The following is a 22,971-nucleotide window of genomic DNA, read 5'->3' on the forward strand; positions in this document are numbered from 1 at the left end:
AGCAGCCGCAAGGAATAAGGCCTTGTGCCCATGGTCTTGTAGCAGACTGGCACAGAGACACGCTGATAACTCAATGTGAAAATGGTATCAAGTTCCAAGAAATGTCTTGCTCTTCTTTAAGCATTAGAACCTGTGGATCCGTTCCTTCCTCTTCAATTATATTTCCCCTGGTGGAGGAGTGGAGCAAGACGAGAGGAGGGGGATAGTATCATCAGGAATTTGTGTTTGATTATTACATTATAACACAACATTCCAGTCTGTGCAAGGAAATGCAGCAGCTCTTCACAAAAGCCATCTGAGTGAGCAATTCAGCAACCGAATAAATCAAGGCAAACCCTCAATTAATTAAACCAGAATTAAATTAATTAAGAGGAGACATTATGACTTCAATCACAGGAAATTCTACAAGCCAACCTGTGGCTTTATTTTCACAGCTGTGCTTGTGCTACTCTGTGCTGCTATCAGTCAAAATTAATTCTAGGTAGAATCATAGAATGGTTTGGTTTGGAAGGGATATTAAAGATCATTCAGTTCCAGTCTCCCTGCCATGGACAGGGACACATTCCACTAGATCAGGTTGCTCAAAGTCCCATCCAACCCAGCCTTGAACACTTCCAGGGGCACCCACAGCTTCTCTAGGCAACCTGGGGCAGTGCCTCACCACCCTCACAGTACAGAATTCCTTCTTAGTATCTAATCTACACCTACTCCCTTTCAGTTTGAAGCCATTACCTTTTGTCCTATCACTACATATCCTCATAAAATATCTTTCCTCAGATCTCTTGTAGCCCACTTCAAGTACTAGAAAGCACTCTAAGGTCCCCCTAGAACCTTTTCTTCTCCAGGGTGAACAGCTCCAACAAGTGTCTGGGAGACAGCAGCTGTCCTACAGAGCCAAACATCTCAGGTCAACTTCTCTCTCCTCATCCCAGTCTCCATCCTGGATCAGGCTTGACCAGGAAGGGAAACTTCTCCCCAGATATCTTGATGATATCCCTTTCCCATGCATGATTTGTCTAGCCAGGGCACTGAAAAAAGGTAGAACATAAAAGTGACCTTCAGTTGGCATATTCCTATTTTGGTCATGAGTAAACACAAAAAGTTGGGGTTTGGTGTTGTGTTTTGTCTTTGGTGTTGGAGTTTCAGAGTTATTCACTGGGACTTACTCCAAAGCTCAATTATCAGAGGACAACATCACAGGCCACAAGAAAAAAGAAGCGATACACTGAACTCTGGTTTTTAATTGGGCTAGCCTAGGTCAACCATAGGGCAGATATTCAAAATGGAACTGTGAAAAACAAGGATTAAAGAAACAAATAAACCATGTTTGTCCTGCCCATCTTCTCCCTCCACTTTAGTAAGTAATTGCTCACTATGTTTCTCATTCACTCTGTTTCTTAGCTATCTAATGGACAACAGGAACGTTCTTAGAAGTAGAACTTTGGACAAACACAGGGAAGCTTCATTTTCCCAGAAGTCTGTCATTCTCCAACTCCACTAACTCCAGTAGTTAAGAAAGTCTTTATCTAAACCATTTTAAAGAAAAGTATAAAATGTCATGGACAGACAGAACAAAAGTACATCTTTTCAAGGCTCACTGATGTGGGAGGGAGGTTGCTTGGGTTAAAAAGCTAAGCTTGCACACTGGGACAAACTGTGTTCTGCAGAGAAATGAACATTCTCTCCAGCTGTGTATTCCCCAAGGAATTAACAGCCACACCAGCCATATATTCAATAGCTACTTACATGAAGTAAAGCACCTGGAGATCAAGGGAAGGGAAGGGAAGGGAAGGGAAGGGAAGGGAAGGGAAGGGAAGGGAAGGGAAGGGAAGGAGGAAGGGGAAGGGAAGGGGAAGGGGAAGGGAAGGGGAAGGGGGAAGGGAAGGGAAGGGAAGGGAAGGGAAGGGAAGGGAAGGGAAGGGAAGGGAAGGGAAGGGAAGGGAAGGGAAGGGAAGGGAGGATCTCTTGCTGCCATTGATCCTTGTAGGAGAAAACATTTCAGTTATCTCCAGGCAATGCCTGGTGTCCCTTTTACTATCTATAATTGTTTCACAGCACACCATTTAAAAAATTATTTACTCTCAATTCATGATCCATTTGAAAATAATTCACTCTTAATTCACAATCACTTGGTGAATGATTTAAGGAAAAAAATCCCTTTCCATTTGAGAGAGAGTTAGTCTGCCTGCACCTGCTGTCAATGTGGTCAGTAACCTTGACCACAGGGTGCTGTGTCTTGTCAAAATCTGACACCAAGAAACCAGGAAAGCTAAATAGAAAATTTTCCTCCTTGCTCCCAGGAATGCCATGCAGCAAATAGACATCTCCCAAATACTTCTGCAACTGAAGAACCTTTAGGAGCAAGCAGCCAAGGACAGCCAGACCCCACAGCTTCCCTGCACAGTAAAGAGTATTTACAGACCCCACTGAGCAGCAGGATCCAGCTCACTGGAGCTGACAAAGCATGGTGATCTCAGCATATGTTTCACAGGCCTTAGTGCCTTTTCTCCACAATGGATGAGTGGGAAGGGAGGAATAATGCCATGCCATCAACTGCTACTGGAGCAGCTTCACCTCTGTCCTCCCACCAACCTGCTGCAGCCCCAGGTACTGTGAGAGGCAGGAGGAAAGTGCCCTGGGAACGTCACTCTCCTTCATGCTGTACAGGTGGCTCTCTGCCCAAACCCTGAAGTACACCATCTATCTTGTCTCTGAATTATGGATTCTGAGCAAAAGCCTGCTAAATTACTGTAGGTTGGAGGCCCAAGTTCAGGTACTTTGATTCATTTCCATGCAAAAGGCTGGGTTGAACAGCTTCTCCAAGATACACATCACATCCAGGCAAGAGATTGCTTTGTCCTCAGCTTCCACTCTTTTGAACAAAAACAAAAGCAAGGAAGAACACTATTGCTCCAAAAGCATCTTTTGACCACTGCCAAGATAAGCAGTGTCTCAGCACAGAAGGGACAGGAGACATTTCAGAAATGTAATATACCTGGAGGGAAAGGATGAAAGTGGCAATCTACTTCACAGAAATTTAAACTATCCCAATTTTAAAAATTCATTGCTGCTTCTTGTTACTAATGTAGCAATTATTAATCATTATTACCTTCATATTATGTTAATTCACCTCCTGTTTAACCTCTGTGGTGCAAGTACCAGCCTTCATCAAGACAGTTTATAAACAAACTGTCTAATCAAGTATCAACACAGCTCAGGTATTCAGCCCAGATGCTGCCAGAAAAGCAACAGCAACAGCTGCCACATCCACTGGCACTGCTAAAATATAGCTGATTATGTACTAAAACAAACAAACAAATAAATAAATCACATACTTTTGTTATTCCCTGATTCTTTCAACCTCCAGGATAGACAGAAACTGAGCCTATACTTAATCATCTGCTTTACTGGCTTTAGAATAAACGTGAGACTGTAGGTTATATTTGTGGTATACCCTCAAATCCCAGACTGAAGATAGAATTGCTGAGTCCCTAGGGAGGTTTTCAGGGTGCTCAGTTCTTCTAGTTTTTCAGTTCCTCTGGAATGTGACACAGGCAGGCCCAGACTCATCCTGCGCCCCTCTCCACTGAGCCTCACCAGGCCAAAAGAACCCTCATAAAGGCTCCCAGTGTCAATTCCTCTGGGTGATTGTTGTCTCCCCCAGGAGAAGCTGGGAGAGGTGATTTTCTGAAGCAGAAAAAGCTTGGGGGAGCAGCCCATTGATGTGACTCACTCCCAGGGAGTCCTTCTCCATTCAGTCCCATACGGTTCTGCTTCCTCCCTTCTTCCCCCCACCCCTTCAGTGCGTTCCCATTCTCACCATACTCCTCAGGCTGCAGACACCCTTGCCTTGCTCACCTTCCTGACCAGCACCCTCAATCCTTGGGCATGAGGAAGGTGGCTTTCTTCTCCACCACCTCCAAGTATGACAAAGGCAGTGTCCCAAGGAGATAAGGGAGACATGGGTCCATTCTCTGCTCCTAGTGACAGCTGATGGCATCTGCAGGGGTGCTCTGGGTTTGTCCCAGTTCACACAAAGAAGCTGCAAGGAGTGAAAACTCTGAGGCTTTTTCTTCAATGAATTCTGTGTTGCCTCTGCTGAGCACATGGACAATCACATTTGATTTTTCAAAGGCTCTTTATCTAACCTAATTCATGTGGATTGTCTCAAAGGTGACAAAAACCACACAGATCACCCTTCTGCTGCATTTCAAGGCCTGGCTACACAACATAGTGGAAAGGCAGCATTCAAAATAAAACATTTCTCTTTTCATATTTGCAGGAGCCCATTCCCTCCCCCAACTTATTCTCAAAAATAGGAGACAAGAGGGTTAAATTTTCCATGCAAAACCAGTCTGAGCTAGAATCCAGGGATAGGAAAGTTCCAGGCAATCTCTTTCAAACCTAGCAAAACAGTTAAGTGACTCAAAGCAAAGAGAGGATAACAATCATGAAAATCACAACTATTCAGAGGGCTACAACTGCAACCAGGGGGACTTTTAACAACATTTATCAAGAGTGAAACTGAGGCAAGAAAAGGTGAAAAGCATAACTAAAAATACCCAGGCATCCTTAAACACAAGCAGCACAACAACCCTCAGATTGCAATACCATTATATTTTTAAAACCTAAAAATGCTGTTTGAGTCCCTAGGGAGGATCCAAGCTGGCTGTGGGTTACCCATGCCCTGGGTGCAGAAATGTGGTGGTGGCTCTGTCAGGGTGAGCACAGCCCCAAGTGCCCTGGCTGCAGCAGCACGGATGGGGCACAGCCACCACGAGGGACAGAGCCAGCATGCAGGGCTGGGAGCCTGAGCAAGGCAGCTGAGCCAAGCAGGCAGGGTGCAGGGCCAGCACGGGTGTGCCTGCACCCCTGAGCTGCTGCTGCTCAGGAGCACTCAAGTGCACAGTGTGGAGATGCTCGAGTGCCCCTGTGCTGTGCCAGCCAGGTCTGTGGGAGCCACTCGTGAATCAGAGTGAAGAAACCCTGCCACAGCTCCTCTGCTGCAGAGCCAGGCAGGTGCCTCTCACTGGGATCCCCTACATGCAGTATCTGCAGGAGCTTATCCTGAGCCCTAAGCAAAGGTGTGGAAGCTAGCACAGGTCTGCCACTGCATCCAGGCTGCAAAGCCCTTTTCTGACCCAGGCTCTAGGGGACACAGTGCAAATATTGAGCACAGCCTCAGCTGGGCTTATTATCAGTGGAATGATCACCACCATGTTAAAAACAAACCATTTCCAGGGGAAGCTTCTAGATGTATTATTTGCTTTCGCCTCACTAACCAGTATCTGTAGCATCTGTGTGCTTCACAGTTCAGACAAGCCACTCTGCATGACCTCAATGTAACAAGAGAAGCACTCTACCCTGAAGAGACATGGGGTAACAATCCCCTGCACTGCAACCTCAGGAAACCACCAACCTCATCCTTCTGCCCCAAGGCAGGATCTCCTGCAGTTCTGTCACCCTGCAAGCTGCTGGATCAACTTATTCTTAGAGACCTTCTTCAACAGTGCAAACTCCATACTTTCCCCAGCCAGCCTCCTCTAAAAGCTGTTGACCTCTTCTGTATGTGGGAAGCCTCCAAGGATAATGCAAATCCTACAGAACCCGGCAGTACATATGGCACTCTGGCTCCTGGGGTTAAGGTTGCAGCTATTTGAGTTTCTGCAGGAGAGCATGAGCACACAAGCAAAATGAGCCCTGGGAGCTTTAATAAACTATGTGCTAGCCTTACATGGAGAGCAGCCCATAAGATAAAGAACCTCTTCACAGAGTCTCTGAAGTCTTACACACGGTCTATTTGTATATCTGCACTGATGGTAGCACAGATACATCCACAGAGCACAACACACCCTTGTACATAATGACAAGGGGAAAAACATTGCAGTTCTGCTTGGCTGGGCCCCAAGTCAGGGCAGTTTTGTTCCTAACCTTTATCCTCATTATATATCTTGGTTCATGGTTACAGTGATAGCAGTAATACAGCACCAACACAATGTTTTTCCCTGACAGCATTCTGAAACAATCAGAAACAAGCCCGTGTCATTCATTCCCTTCCTAGAGGTGGGGAAAGCAAGACCCAGGTGTGTGCACTCTCCACCCTGCAAGTGAAGAACAGGGCAGGGATCAGACACAGCCTCACAGTCCTCTGCTATGCTGTGCAGGCAGCACCTCCTCCTGCCACCTGCTCTCCAAGAATGGTCAGGGAGCAAAAGCCTGATAACAGGTACAAAATGCAGCCCCTGGGGCAAGAAAGAGCAAAAGTAATCTGAAAGATGAATGGAAAACACAGCATTGGTGAGGTGGTGTGTTTCTCCACTGGAAAAAAAAATCAGAATTTTCCTATCCAAGTCCTCAGTACGGCAAAAGAAGTCAAAAAAAAAAAAAAAAAATCACACAAGGCACTGCCCTGCTGCTGCTTTGCTGATGTCAACTACTGCAGAACAAAAAGGATGAGGTTGTTCAGGCACAACCAGCCTGCTGCCAGAAGACATCCCTCCAATCTCTCTGCATGCTGCAAAAAAACACAAGTTGGTACAAGATAAAAAAGCAGACCCTGCACCTTTCTACCCCATATCTATCAGTGTGCTTGTGCAATGATAACCAAAATAGCTGTGAACTCCTCCAGTGACTCAAAGCACTGCTACCCCATCTACTCACCAAACCATCTGCAGGAGGAGGCAAGGATGTGTAGTTCTTAACCATATTCTTTGTTGCTTATTTGCTCTGTGTATTTGCATAAGTACTGACAGGATTTGAAATAAAGGCCTCTTCACACACACATTCACATTCCCCCACCCCACAGACAGGACGGCTTCAGCCCCTATCATTCCCCACACTTCCAGTGGAAAAAAATGTGTGTGGGCAGGGTGGGGGGATAGTCATGAGCAGAAGCCACAATCTGACTCTGTCAGCAGATGACTTCTATTTGCACTCGTTAGCACTGCCCTAGCGTGAGCTAACACCACCCCCTCGGGTAATTTAAATTTATGAAAAAATAGAAAAGAAGGGGGAAAAAAAAAGCCTGTATTTCTATATTTAGGAGGTTAGGATAATCGGGGTGGAAGAGCCCATCTGTTTGGCGTTCACTCCAGCTGCTATGGATGCGGAAATTTGTCTGTTTTCTTTCCTTTTGCCTGTTTTGACTTGTCCTGGCTGACTGTGAGAGAGACACAGAGAGCATGATATATGGCCACAGCCATTTAGGTCTGCGACTGTGCGCCATCCCATTGTAGTGACAGCAGAACCACTTGGCATAACCAGGGTCTTTCCCACAGGAGTGTAAAATAGTAAATAATAATTATTATTGTTGTTATTGTTGTTATATTATATTTTTATTGATACTATTAATAAGTCTCTGTTTGTAACACCGAAGACATAACAACACAGAAAGGCACAAGACAAGATAAGACACATCTTAGACCTCTGTAAAAGTCAGCTTTAAGAAGGCAGCCTCGCATCTGCCACATGTTTATTTTGGGAGAGCACCCCATGTAAAACTGAATTTCTGTGGGATGCCAACTCGTCATCATTGGCACAAGCCACTGGATGGAGACATAGCCACACTTCTTCTCAAACCAACCTCTTCTGCCATTTTTGTCCCAAGGCTCTATGAAAGTGAGCTAAATTCAGAAGTGGCCTTTGATCTCCCACCTTCCTGAGCTGGCCAGGCTCTGGTCCCAAAATACTGAGGATGCAATTACTTCAAGAAGTCTCTTGATGCTGTTCCTGTCATAGACACGAGTGCCACAGCCCTTGCAGGGTATAGCACCACCGCCCTTGCAAACCTAATGCAGTGCTACTTCTTTTGCTGCTAAAGGCATTCCTACGGTGTGTTACGGCACGTGGCAGACTGTTGGGACCATTTGCTGTTTACCTTGTTTGGTACAGGTGACTGCTTTTTAATTTCAATGTTTCAATGTTTTAACATTCATCACTGAGGTCATAAAAGGTGGCAAGGATGAGCAATAAGTTTGGATGTATTTCATGTGATTAGTGTTCTGAAAGCCTTAGAAAGAGGAGAGAAGACTGTTGATGCAATATTCAGAATTTCACTGCCAGCTTTCCCTACAGAATCTTCTCCAGCCCTGGGGCTGGAATCACAGTGCAGTGCAGGGAGGAGGACAGGTGGGTGAGGAGCATGGATCAATAAATAGGAATATATACTGGGGAAAGCACAGTTCAGGTGCTCCCCAGTCCTCCCTGCAGCACACAGGCCTAGTCCAGCTCTAGCCCTCCTTTCTGTTGCCTGACAAACATTCCCTCACCTTCCCAACAACATGAAGCTGAAACTCTCCCACTGATTTCCATGTGTACAAGACTGGGATCTAGACCATCACTTAAAGGGCAAGCAATGCATACAGAGGTCCAGAAACCCTCTCTTTGGAAGCAGCCCTCCTCTCATGAATGCAAGTTCCTTGCATATAAGCACCGATGGACATCGATGAACACATTTGGCAGGCTGGTCTTCATGGTCTGTCTGGTGTGGGGGTTGGGTGCACAGCATGGCTTGGGTGCACTTCTGATCACTGGCATGAGGAACAACACTTTACTCCTTTGACTCTGCTCCAAGGAGGTCATTTTAGATCTCACAAGTCAGCAGGGACAACCTCTCTTCCTTCCCCAAAACTGACTGCCTGTTTCTGCAGTTGCATCCTACACATCATCAATCACCCAGAAATGTCTCTTTCTCTTCCCAGCTTCCCAGACCACCCTCTCCTGAACTGTCTGTGCTCTTCTGATAGCTACTTCAACTCAGTAAGTTGGGCCCTGTGGCCCAGAAGCATTTGTTCCCTTGGGACACAAAGTCCCTGCACCCAGCCCTCCTCTGACAGAAGAAAAGGGTTCATGATGTTAGGTGAGTTACTCACTGCCATGTCCCACCCTCTACTACACATAAGAGACCCCACACAGGTCAGCCCAAAGACACAAACAGGAAGAGTATGAGATCTCACTGGTTCACAGACCCAAAAAAACAACTGTTTAAATGTGCCTTCAGGTAGGCCAACAAAGCATCACCTGTGTTACAGAGCTGAAGGGTGTCTCACACAGCTTCAGAACCTGCTTTCCACAATGTACACAAAAGTTGCACACAAAAATGTTGACCTTCAGCAGCTGACATTGTTGCAGCTGTTCTTTAAGATGTTAAAGTAACTCACACCTAGTCTTTGCAGACCCAGAGAAAGTTCTTCTTTCTGTGATGCACCATTTGCATTACTTTTGTCAAGCATTATTTAATATTTCCAAATTAATTTTTTCTTAGAGGGATGATAAGCCAATAAAAGTACATGGAAAATATTCTGAAATCTGAGGAATCTTAAGAAATAAAGATATAAATAAAAAAACTGAAACTAATGGCTGAGGTTTTGTTTGTTTGTTTTTCAATTCTTTATGCTATTTCATGCAATATTTAAGGGGGGGGGAGGCACAGTGACATATATGAGAAACTTCAAATAAACTGCCTTGTATTGGATGAAATCAGGAATACTGCAACTTAATTCAACATTTATATCATCACTCTCCCACGCTCCCCATCTGAAAGATGCAGTGCCTGTAATTGCAGATAAGGAAACAGAATTCTCTTGTATGTTCACTTTCATGAAAGATAAATTTGCTTTGTTCTCTATTTTGGTCCCTAATTCAGAAAACCACTTAAACATATGCTGAAGTTCATAATTTGCCACTCTACCACTTATGCATCTACTCAGGAATATGCCTAAAGTCAGGCATATGCACAGCACACTGCTGACTGTGGACCTTAGAGAATTCTGTTCATTTCTGCAGCTATTCTAATTTAGTGACGTAAATGTACAAGGAAGTAACACATTTTGAGCAATTTTAGCACTCACTAGCAAAAGTGAGTTTTGAACTTGCCTATCCCCACAAAGAGTCTGAAAAATTATTAAAAATTAATAGCTAATACTTTATACATTTCAGAAACTGCTTAATTCCAGCAATTACTTTGAGCTGTCAGGATAGTGAAATACTATGGCATGAACTTTCACTTTGCATCATTGCTGAGCAACCAAACCTGGAGCTGAAATGCTGCTCTCCTTCTTAGGAAACGGTTAAAAAAAAACACAACAAACCTTCTTATGAACATGTGGCATGTCAAATATTATTTGTAGAAGCTATTCAGTAAGTAATTTCAAATAAGTAAAATGCAAAGAAACCGCAGGATGTTCACAAACAATTTTCAAATAGAAATGGAAGAGGAATTCATTAAATAAATTATTTGCTATAAATTATTCACCTACCTCTAATCTTACTACCACTTAGACTATAAAATTCATGCCATAAAAGATACAGGATTCATGCCATAAATGATACAGGATACATAATAAGGCATCATTAACTTATGCATTTCCCAGTGCTGCTTTATTTTGACTGTACAGTTATATGTGCATTATTATATATTATATATATATATACACATGCATTAAGACATCCTTTTGGCTTTAATGGACTTTGAGTGTAATACGTTTCTGTTTTTAAAGCTAAACTAAGGAGACCTAGTCTGATTTTAGCTTCTAAGTTGATTTTGAGCTCCAAGGCTGAATAACTCTTCAAATCTGAGAGAATAATCCAAGCTGTACTCTGAGCGAAGCCAAAATGAATGGAAGCCTTACATAGTTCACTAATTTAATGAGATTTCCACAACTTGAGCCCATTTCACATAAATTCACAATTAGAGGTGGACACTCCTTTTTGTCTATCAACTTATGTTCACACAGTGAACATTTTCATAAAGGTGAAAGGGGTGAGGAGAAGCTGGAAGCAGATCACTGGCAGGAGACAACAGTGACCTTCTGGGACCCTCTGGCCAGCACTGGATCACAGGATCAGCAGCATCCCCACCTGAATCACTTTTCCCCTCCGGCAGCTGCAAGAGAAGCTGCCAGCTGTGCCCTGGCTATATGGCCAGAGGAACAAATTCCAAAAAGAAACCTAAATTACACTATGAAAATTATTTTAGCCACAAAAACAAAATCCCAGAAAGGATTCTCACTTGTAACCAGGGATGAAGGAAGCTTTTTCTTCTTGTTTGTTCCTGATTTGTTCTAAGTGACAGCTATATTCCACAGCTTGTTTGATCTCCAGCAGTTGTTTTATTATCTTATATCATAACTGTTTATTTTTAATTAAAAGTACAATGATTGTCACTGAATTTCTCCATTTGTGGAAAACTGATACGAGTTGTCATTCTTTGGTTGTGGAGAAAGAGAATAAAAAAGGATTCTTGCAGTTGTCAGAAGAATCTCTCAATTATCTCCTAAGCAAATTCTATTGCAGTGAGTTGCAATTAAATGCTACTCCTTACCATCCATGCATGGTTTTACACCTTGGAAAGGAAAGAAGAGTTGGTTTGGCAGAGTTTTATCATTCTGACTGGCTCATAGCAGGCTCAGTCCTTGGCCCAGTGGATGTCAGGTGCATTTTTCCAGCCCAGCACTGTGGCCCTACACACAGTGTTATTACACACTGGTATTTCCACAGACCTTCTGAGTGCTTGAAAAGACCCCCAGAGGAGGCAAGAGCATGGGGTCCTCTCACACCAGAGACCTCTTGAAGGCTCCAGTGCCAGGTCCTGACACACAGACCTCAAAGCTAAATAAGCTTTACCACAGCAGTTTCTACATCAAACACAGGGAAAATAGCTGTGGCTCTGCTGACAGGACTGCTTCCACTCTTGCTTATTGCCAACATAAATTCACATCAGCTAGGCTGTTTAAAAAGAACCTGAGGGAATTGTGTGCTTAATTCCCATAGGTATCTTATAAAATCCCAATTGTAACAGACAATGCTCTATTTTTTTCTATTTTCAGGGTGAAGTCACACCATGGGTAGAGAGTGGGTGAGGAAGAAGGGCTGCATTAGACCCAATGGAAACCAAGGTTCCCTTAAGCAGTGAAGACAATACTTCACAATGCCTGAGGACCAGACTCACTCTTCTCTGTAGGAGTGTCCTGGCTAGCACATCTCCACCAAGCAGGGCAAAACTCACACAGAAACAGAACTTGAAGGCAGGACAGTCACGGCTCAGACCATCCTGCACCTCCCAAACCAGCCCTGATCTGATCCTGATTAGCCCTGGCTGATCCTGCATCAGAACCCAGTCAGGAAAGATTGCCTCCAAAGTGTCCTGAAGGCACAGATTATTTAAGATGTGTCACCTGCACCCAGCATGTGAATAGGCAGCAAGCTGGAGGTGAGGAGGACAGATAATTTGCACACACAGTCCCCTCACCTGTGACCCCAGGGCCACCCCTCTGGGGGTCCCAAGCAAAATATTCATCATGAAGATGGCCAATTCAAGGATGAGGGAAGAACTGCATTTGATTTAGTTGCTGCGGATTTTCTCTAGAGACTTAGAATCGACAACCACTCATGAGCCACTGCCACAAAAACTCAGGATGAAAAGTATCCAGCAGGCCACTGATTAAATCAGTGGCCAGGCAGCATTGCCCAGTGAAGAAGGCATGGGCTGGCAGTCAGAAGATGCAGGCTCCAACCCCACGTTGGCCATGGGAGTCCTGCATGACCATGGCAAAAGCACTTCCCATCTCAGGGCCTCAGTTTTCCCCATCAGCTGCATGGTGATCTATATAACAGGGCTGTTACCTGAGTCAGTGAAGAGAAAGATTATACAGGGATTAGCATGAAAAAAGTGGGTGGGCAGAGTGCAGCATAGAGAGGAAGGGTTCTGAAAAATACATGGGCCTCTGTCTTCATTCTTCTCATCTCTTTCCACAAAGTGGTTACTAAAAGCGAAAATAGTATGCTCTCCCTACAAAGGCAGCACACAGCAGACACATATATTTAGATCACTGTGAAATAAATACTGATTTTTTTCCAAGGTAGGAAAAAGGTACCCTGTGCTACAGAGAGGGAGAAAGACAAAGACGACTGAAGTCACCCTGAAGCAAGAAAAAGGAAAGAATACACACCTCTGGGACAGATTCAGCTGTGGTATAAACATGGATGTTAGCCATATTCAAGAAGGTCAGGAATAAATGACAAAGCTCTCACGAGCCTGACCTGGAGGTCCATCAGGTGCTAGATGTGTACAGGACAAGCACTCATCTTCCTGCATGTCAAATGAGTAATTTCAAATCCCCAAATAAATGGTAGGACACTGCAGCAGAAACAACACTCAGGAAGGACAGGACAGAACACCTTTTCAGTAATTTTATTTTGCAGCTTTTTCAGCTTGCATAGCTATCCCCCTTGCCCAGCTGAGGATGTCACATGCTGCTTTTCCTCTCCCAGGAGAAATCAATCTGTCACTAGGGCCACTCTCTTGACACTATCCCCCAACATGTGTTCTCTACCCCTTCTGCTTGCTCAGAGCACAGAAATGACAGAACAGAAACCCAGTGGCAGCAGGTGGGAATGGAGCCCACATCCCCTAATCCCAGTGCTCTCAGCCAAAAAAAAAAAAAAAAAAGGAAAAAGCAAAAAATAAAGAGCTCCCCCGATCCCCTGGTTTTTCCCTTACATGCATAGCATCACTGCTGCTGAATTGCAGCCTCAGAGCAAGGAAAGAAAGAGGCCCAAAAAGCAGCTAGGAAACCCACCGTCCATTGGCTTCCCTCCACACGAGGCGATCGGACTCCTTCTGCTGCAGTGCCTTGGCAAGCACACCTCGCTCTGACTCAGCACCTCGCCGGCACCTCCTGTCAATTATTCCCACAAACTGCTGACGCCGGAAGGGCTATTTGCAATTAGGATGCAACACAAGCCGGTGGCGGTGGGATGCCTCAGCTCCCCCCCTTCACCTGCAGCGGTGCCCTCGCTGTGAGCCCTCTGGCTCGGGGCTGGAGCTCCCAGTGAGGGTGAACTGTGGGGGACAGGGCACGTAGTGCAGGAGGGCTGGAGGATGGGGACCAGGGGGTGGGGGAAGCCTGCCTGTATATGTACCTATTCTGTGCATAAACAGACAACTGCTGTCAAGGTGGTAGCTGAAACGAAGTCTTGCAAAACAAACAAAAAAAAAAAAAAGGCAACAAAAAAGGCAAAACAGCCACTGGGAATAAGGGTGAGAGCAGCAAGAACAGATGAAACTATGCAGAAAAGCTACAGGAGAGCTAGCAGGAGCATTCCCCAAAGAACAAGCAAAGCACAGCTTTGCTGCAGCTCCTGCAGCTGAGATGCACAAGCCTGCTCTCTCTGTCCGAGGCATTTCCAGCACAGAGAGGGAGGCGCTGATTGCGGATGAGTCCCGTAATAAGGGCCCAGGGCACAGCAGATGTTTCAGGGGCAAAAGGAAGGGCTGCCCTTGACAAGCCAAGGACATGATGCTTCTGCAGACAGACTGAGGCCATTCTGTCCCTCTGCCAAGTAGCCAAGGTCCTTCCAACCTCTCCGAGTCACTAGCTCACACAGTCAGAAAGCCAAGCAGGTCTGCACATGAGCAGCTCCACAAGCCATGGAGATGTTCAGACAATAAACCCCATCAAACAGTGAAGATCAACCACACAGTTATGGAAGCAGCCGAGAAATCACACACGCTCAGCAATGCCCTGCAGAAGCCCTCCATCATCTTCTGCTCCATTAAAGCAACCCGTCTTCCCCCCATCCCTGTCTCCTTCCCTGGTCATGGGGAGCACCAGGCGCCCTTCACTGCCACAGGCAGTGAGAGGCAGCAGAGTGAGTGATGCACTCCATGCAGGAAATCCTAGGGACCCTTTTACCAAGAAGCAGGGCTGCATTTTCTGAGATATCACCTCCAAACCAAACATTTTGGAGTGCAGCTAATGCTGATAGACCACATGGGAGCACAGGTCCGAGCAGGTGGTGTGGAGCTGGAGCAAAAACTCCAAGAAGCACTTTGGGTTCAATGCAGTGAACCAGTCCCTACAACATGATGCAACTACCTCTTTTTGCAGCCATACCAAGCAACACAGTGTCCAACATGCCTTGCAGTCTGTGTGCCCACAGCTGCAGAATTCTTCACAGACTCATGCCCTGCCTGGAAATCCAGTGTGGGTAAAGAAGCAGAGACATCAAACTGCAGAATGGGTGATATACAAATCTCATCTAGATAGCTAAGGCTGAAAAGGGAGAAAAGTTAACTAAAAAAACTCTCACTAAAGCAACCTGTATTTCCCAATGGCCTCCTGATCAGGTAAAGAATATCATCTGCACTGTGTGGAGTGAGAGCAAAGGAACAAAGTCAAAGAAAACAGAAAAAAATAGTGACTTCAGCAACATGTGCAGGAATTAGCTAAGAGTCACAGCAGGCTACAATTCTGCAGCGTCTAAAAGAGCGTAGGTAGGACTTGGAACAACCTGTCCCAGCACACTTAGAAGCTAAAACCCTGCAACTGATCTAAAGATACAAAGTAACAGTGACTGCTACACAATCAAATTTAACATCCCTGTGAGAAACACAGTAGCTGAATTTTGCATTGTGCCTCTTACAAGTTAAAAAAACAATTAGAAGCAGAAAGGCTCAAAACAGCCTAACTCCAAAAGCAGCGGAACTGAAATTGTTACACTGTACAGTGGTGTGCGGAAGCAATCTCAGTATCGTCACTGAGAAGGTACTCAGTGCTCTAAACAAAAAACTGCTGAAAAGCAAGAGAACACATTGTAGGGCCAAACAACAGAAACAAGAAGTGATTCAGTCTAAACAGTTACCTCATAAAATCGTAGATAGGACTGAAAACAAAACTGAAGGCCAAGTGCAAAAGCCAAAACCCAATCACTTCAGTACATTTAAGAGACAAGTCCAGAAGTGCAGAACAGTTGAAGAAAAATTTCTCAAGTGGCTGTAACTAGCAAAGACCAGCAAACTCTTGCTAGGTCAGGTGGTTCTTGAAGTTGGTGTGCTCTTCATAAGGGAGCTACAGGCTAACCTGGAAGTGTCAGGGTTTGGTTAAACCAGCCCAGTGTCCTAAGCCCATAAAAGTACACAATAAGGGACAAACCAAGCTCAGGGGAACTTGTGGCCCTGCAATCTACTCTAATTTTGGAAGGAAAAGGACAGTACTAAGTAATTAATTTTCTGTCACTTCAAAGTGCACCTGCTAAACTGTTCTGGGCAGGATGCCAGTCCACTGCCAGACCTGTCCCCTGCTTGCCTGGTGTGGGAACTCCTCCCCTTGCCTTGCCCCAGTGGGGTTCAGGCCAGCTGAGGTCAGGCTGAGTCCGGAGCTGCTGCCCCACTCCTCAGTGCCCCAGCTCAGAGGCATGGGAGCCCCTCTCCCCCTGCCCTCGCTCTGGCCCTGATTACAAAGGATTACCCCCAGGTTTCTAACCAGTTCTGGGGTGGTTTAATCTATTCCTTAATATCTGGAAGAGAGACAGGAAGCTGGCAAAGTGATTTGGGCTGGCTGAGACAAAAGAAGATTGAGAGAGACTTCCAAGGGATCTGACAAAGCTGAGCAAGTGGGCAGCGTAATGCAGGATGAAATTCAACATTACCAAACAGACAGTAATAAGAACTTGAGAGAATAATCTGAACTACTCATATACCATGGGGCTCTAATTCAAATGTAATCGCTTGAGAAAAATATCTTGGTATCACTGTGAACAGCTCAATGAAAACATCTGTTCAACATACAGCGGTGGTCAAAGAAGCAAGCAAGCTGTCAGGGTGTCTAAAGGCAGAGGCTGAAAAGAAGGACGCTGGAAGTATTCTAATGCCACCAGGAACACTGAAAGTGCACCCTCAGCTGGAATTGCCAGGGTTACTTCTGCATGGCATATTTGAAAATGCAGAAGGGACAGAAAGGTTTCATCATTCATCAATCAAAAACACCTAATGGACAAACACTGTTAAAATTGAGACAATTTAACTTGGAGATGAGTTAAATAGAAAGAAATCAAATAAGAATGAAAAAGTGAAACAGGTACATCTCTGTGAGTTTTGTTTGCTTGTGGGCTTTTTGTGTTTGCTTGTTTTTTCAAGAGAAAAAAAAGAAAGGTTGTTTAGCATAAGTGAAGAGCAGGAAACATGACCAGACATAGGGAAAATATTGTCATTTTCCTTTTCTGGTTTTACTTTTTCTACTCCTCCGAAGCACAGACAATAATTAACTACCAAGAATGATTAGCCCATGTTATAGTCAAGTCAAGAGCTCAGCAGAAATCACAGAGGCCCATGCATTTATAAGGATACTGGGAACATCCACAGATACATCAGGTAGAACAAAAAAAAACCAAAAATAGAATGAAAAGAGCATAACATCACTATACCCTCATGCTTCCAGGCACTAGCCAACTTCTAATTAGTGGGGATTAGGAAGTAATCCCCCCAGTGGGCCTGCAGAGAGGGGTGTGCCAGCCCACTTGCTCCTGGCAGAGCTGTTAATGTGCTGGGCAGAGGCAGAGCTGAGCCTGCAGCCCACCCGCAGCCCCTCAGCTCGGGAGGCCGAGGGCTTGGTGTGTCCTGGGCCATTGCACACCCACCCTGCTGGACACCAGCTCAGGACACGGCCCAGGCTCGCTCAGCCCAGCTCAACCTGGCCCCTGGCAAGGGAGAAGTTTTACATCTGCTGCTTTGCAAGTTGGGGGGCTTGCCTGAGGAAGGGGAGGAGATGGATGCTTTATTCATTCTGCATTGGTAGAAGGAATACATGACTTAATTCATTTTATGGCAAGGAGTGTGCTCATACCCTAAAAATTAAGAGAAAATTGGGTTTTGTAGGCATTGAAGTCCAGAGCAATGCATACACCAGCCTATTCCTAGGGCAACCTGTAGCACAGACATGACACCAGTCTCCCCTTTGCTAAATGTTTGGCACCAGTTTCTCACTGAAGAGGTTTTGGCATCTCCCATTGGAGCATCCAGATTTGGCCATGGCAGCAGAGACCAATGGGCTGACTTGGCCCAGGACTGCCTAGACAGGCTACTGCAGAAATGCACCACAGATTGTAAACAGGGTGCCACAAACAACACCCCTGGCTTCAACATTCCTGGTAAAATCAAAGCCCAGAGGTAACTGGAGTGAGTGGAGTTCAGATGCTGGCTTTCTCCAGCTGATGCTTGTGAAGCAAAAGCTCATGTTCTCATAGCTAGGTTGGCTCATGAGAGTATGAGAAAATAACTGCACAAGTTTTTGTCCCTAAATAAGCAATCTGATGAGCATAATACCAAAATTACACTTGAAATTAGCTTCATGCAGAGATGCAAATGTACAAGTACTGCTATGCTGCCAGGAGGAGAGCTGTGGCTCTGCACATGCACAAATAATAGGGGACTGAGCTCAACCTGCTAGTCCTGTTCTGATTTCTCCAGTGACTGTTCCAGAAGGAGAAACAAATATTAACAAATATTTGCTGTATTTCTTAAATAGAAACTTGACTTTTTCAGTACAATGCTCTACAGCACAATGAATAAGGAAAGGACAAGAGCAGTGCACGGGTACATGATGTTTGCATACATGTGTCAAGATGGCAAAAATAATGGGCAAAGACTGTGCACAGGTACTACCAATTGCTGCAAGTTGGTTTTTATCTCTTTTAAATGCCCTTTTTAAATGCCCTACAAAAATAAAAAAGCAGCAACCACTAAAGCTTTACTGAAGTTACTTCCACCAAACCAAAACTTATCAAACATGGGATTTTTTGTAAAATCATAACTGCATTTCAAAAGAAAGACAGGGAGGAAAAAAAATCAAAAATGTAGAAACATTCAGTTTAAGTTTCTTTAGTATGAAAAATTTTGACTTTTCACATCAAAATATCTTTTTGCTTAGGGTACTTCCTTGTATTATAACAATACAACTCCACAAAGAGACAAAATATCAGTGTCCTAAGATGGAATTTATCTCAAAAATTTCCTTTCAAAACCATCAAAGCATTTGACTTCCACTTTCATTTAGAATGAAGCCAAATTCCTCAATTCTGATGAAATAGAGCAGCCCAGTTCATGCAGTGAAAAAAAAGGCAGGAGCCAGGACACAGGTGACCTCCAAAACCAAAGAGATTAAAACTTCTAAGAAAAAAAAAAAAAAAACCAACAAAAAACCCCTTAAAAGTTCACTCTGCACAGTAAAAAATGTTGTGCTTTCTCCCTGGTGCACAAGGCATGAAACAGTTGCAAGAATAAAGTAGGGAGGCATATGACCAGGAGCCCTGTAATTGTGACTTCTCTAAAGGAGAGGCTGGGCAAATGTCCTACCTGACAGCAAGAAAATAATTTAATCTCTGCACACATCAGTTTTCCATGCTGTAAATCAAATTGACTTCCCTCACAAAGTAAGTTTGGAGACTCTCAATTAGGTAATGTTTATAAATAACTGTGCAAACACAGGGTAGTAATAACCAGAGAACTGTCTTTGCTACATTGCTGTCTGTTAAACAACCAGGAGCTAAATTTTTCTCTGAACACTTACAAAAGGCAAGGCAGCATTAATGCTCCACAAGGAGGAAACTACAAAGAACAGATTTTCAGTGCATGCACTTCTCCTTGAAATAAACTGTGTTAAAAGCACTTTACTTAAAAAGCACGATGATAGTAGCATCCTGCTAAATATAGATGACTCACCACAATTTAGTAGTGAACATCCCTAAAGAGGACCACTACATTATTGCTTAACCTGCTGCATAAATTTAAGCATTCTCCTGTGGTTACAGTTTGTTCCAAGACACTCAAGACTACTACCAGCATCCACTGACCTTCAGTGGGTCACAAGGTCTCTCTGAGTTTTGCCTTCTCCATCTGTACTATTGGTACAAGAATAAAAACACTACTCTCCCAAGAAGGCAGGAAAAATAATTCCTAAGTTTCCTAAGTTAAGGAGTTGTTTATACCATACTTTGTATATCCATATTACTACTGAGCAACTAAATATAGCTGCTCCTGAGGCACTCTGAGATCCCTTGAGAACAGAATCTTATAAAAGGAAAATTGCAGTTTAGGCAATACTGAAGAAACAGAGATAAAGAATTGGTTTCCAAAATAAGAGAATGATGCCCACTTCAAAAAGAAGTAGTTAATGCATCTGTGCCTACCGCTGGGGACCAAGGTCAGGTCACGAGCAAAATGATTTATCTACACGTCACAAAACCACACAGCTTGACACAAATGGCAATCTGTTCCAAAAAAACACTGCAAAAGCATGGAAGGGCAAGGGACTGATACAGTACTCCCGTTCTAGAGCTGAGGACCTGGTGCAGGGCTGGGAAGCATGGGTGGGTAGGACAAGGGTGCTGCAAGGCCAAAAGAGTTTCAGCTGTGAGAACCTCAGACCGACAGGAGGGCAACTCCAACAAGTCATGTGAGGAGTTGTAGACCTGCTGTTGCATTAATCCACCACAGCCAGGCACCCTCACCCCCTGCTCTTGCAAGATCCATCTGCAGTGGACTGTAACACACTGAAATCTCACCTGTTGCAGTTCTGTGTCACAGGATCCAAACACCATGCAGTTAAAAAACACGTCAGCTCTGCGCTCTGACTGTACCCGATGTGTGATTTCTACCACATTTGACAATTTGCAGGATGCTATTTCTGGAGACATAGGAGGATTGATTAGCAATCCCAGGTTTCATTTCAAAGCTCTAAAGAGAATTCCCTCCTATCTTTCCCTAGATTCCTCCTTGGAAAATATTATTTCCACAACAAATTATTATGGTTATAAGGTTTTAGAAGGAAAACATAGATGCTGCCCTTGGCCCAGGACATCAACATGGGTATAACAGGCCCAGAAAATGGGCAACTGGCACCAGTTACAAAGGATAATTGTTATTCTACAAACTACAAAGCAATGTAAGAAAATGGCTCTATAATAATTGACTTAAATGTCACTATTTTTTTTTAATATCACTATCTATTTTCCCCCCAACAACTTTCATTTTCTTGGCATTAAGTATTTTGCCTGATTATACACTCTCACAGTTTCAGATCCTTCTTTTAAATCTTATTTTTAATGTAGGAATCACTTTGCATATGACCCCTCATTTTCTTCTATCTTCTAAACCAGTCTAAAATCTCAAAAAAGAGGAAAAAAATTAAAAATCACTCTTCCTAACCATACTTGGCAGCCCAGAGCAGAAACACTCTCACTAATCTTCTGCAAATGTTGTTTAGAAAAAACTCTCCCAATTTAATTTCAGCTTTCCTGGGTGTATGTCTGTTCCTTATCCCTTACAGTGTTTTCTTTTCAAACTCAAGAACCACTGAAAAATATGGCCATGTTGTGTTCCACAAAAATAACTGTGTACCACAGCTATTTTCATTTACCACCATCTTCTAAAGACTTTTCCTAAGACAAAATGAAAAAAAAAGCCAAGCTTGAGACATAGGTGTTTCATTCAGGTAACTATGAAGACTTAAAGGAAATTGCAAGAAAAACCATTACACTATTGCAGATAAATATTTCATGGAAAAGGGTGTTTTCACACCTAGTTTTGTTCAATGTCACTGTCCCCGTGTGCCCTCAACAAAAAAAAAGTAAATATTGAGTCAATGCTTAAAAGGATGATTAAATATCCCTTCAATTTTAACCTGATATCTGATTACTGTTGTATGTTTTTGCAGTGACATCATGTCAACAGAAGGACTTCACCACTTATATGTCTTTAACTGGAGCAAGTCCAGTAACTCCATAGACATTTACACCTTTGCAATGACTGCAGGCAAAAAAACCTGTAGCACTGAGAACCTGAAAATAATTGAACTTGCTTTCCAAATTGGAAAAAGGAAGAAAAGCAAATCAATAGTGTGAAGTATGAAAGCTGAGATTATTTCTTTCAACTTAATGCTAGTAAACTTTATTTTTTTTTCCATAATTCATCTCTTTGAAGTCAGCAGGTGCAATTTCCAGTTAATGCATGAGACTCAGACTCCCAAACATTTTCTGAGGACAGGAATGCAGGGTGCATTTGAGGCTGAGGCATTTGGGAAAAGTTCATTTATCCATCACAAGACTTGTTTCTAACCAAGTCCTGGGTAGAGGGGAAAGCCTGCTGTGCCTTGCAGGGCAGTGAGAGCTCGGCACAGCCACCCAAGCAGCAGACTCCACCCAGATCCCGACTGTGAGGAGGTTTCATCTAGACCTTGCTGAGACATCTCTGGTCCTCTCATGAGAGATCCCATTGTTTCTTACTGTCCTCCCTCTGTCCCAGGGACCTCTTGCAGCAAGTTTCCCAGTTTCCCAGCAGTGAAGGTGGCCCAGCTGTCTCAAAGCTGTGAGCTGCTCACTGCTGAGCTGAGCTCTGCAAAACTGCTTAGCGAGTGTCTGCATTAAAGGCCAGACCTTAAGAAAATTGCCATGTGGACCTCTGTAAACCATAACCAAGCGGGCTGTTCTAAAGTTTAGCATTGCTTGAAAGGAGGCATTGCCACCTGATCAACAGATGAGCCTGAACATCTTGCACTTGGTAGTTTCTTCTGCTGCCCTTAATGCAGCACCTCCTGGTGCTCCCCGGCAATGCACTAAGCGATGTGAGTAGCATCTGTCATACGCAATTTGTTTCCTCTCCGCACAGAGACCAGGGAACACACCTTATTTCGGAAGGGCTATAGGGGGCGGGAGGTGCTGGAGTCTCCACGTCCCCGGGGGCAGGCACGTATCTTAGAGCTGAAGCGGTGCGCCGTGTGCCTGGAAGGAGGAGGCAGAGGAGAGGATGGGGGGGACACAGGGGGCTCCGAGCAGCCTGTCACCATCTCTGCGGAAAGTTCCCTGCTGCCTCAGGGCCTGAAGCATAGACCAGAGTTTTCCACACAGGTGAGCTTACCAAGGGGCTAGGCCCAGACAACTGAGCCTAACGTGAAGCCCAGTTTCAAGCAAGTTTTACCGCATGGTAAAAAATAAATTAAATAAAATATGTATATATGAGAATAGTAGGAAGAATGGTGCAGCGGAGGCAGCAGAAGGAGCCGAGCAGAGCAGCGCTCCTTCCCCACGCCTGCCTGCAAAAGCGCTCGCCCGCCGCCGCATTCCCGAGCATCCCCGGCGGGACCGCAATCAAAACTTCCCCACGCGCGGGGCGCCGCCGTGGCACCGGCGGCGGCGACCCCG

The 22,971-nt window shown here is 44.5% G+C and overlaps 1 protein-coding gene across 4 annotated transcripts in view; it reads right to left on the minus strand.

The window, feature by feature from the left end:
* IGSF11 (immunoglobulin superfamily member 11) overlaps positions 1–22,971 on the minus strand; it is a 139,935-nt gene that overhangs the window by 81,337 nt on the left and 35,627 nt on the right. Inside the window, exon 1 of one of the 4 annotated variants that reach the window (XM_064722201.1) lies at positions 13,578–13,647. The exons of the other annotated variants lie outside the window; for them this stretch is intronic. Within the exon in view, the coding sequence (XP_064578271.1) occupies positions 13,578–13,584 (7 nt within the window). The 5' untranslated portion in view covers positions 13,585–13,647. Of the gene's footprint in view, positions 1–13,577; positions 13,648–22,971 lie in introns of those variants that run through there. 4 annotated transcript variants of the gene reach the window in all.

This window comes from Zonotrichia leucophrys, chromosome 1 (assembly GCF_028769735.1).
Source record: "Zonotrichia leucophrys gambelii isolate GWCS_2022_RI chromosome 1, RI_Zleu_2.0, whole genome shotgun sequence".
Classification (NCBI taxonomy): Eukaryota; Metazoa; Chordata; class Aves; order Passeriformes; family Passerellidae; genus Zonotrichia; species Zonotrichia leucophrys.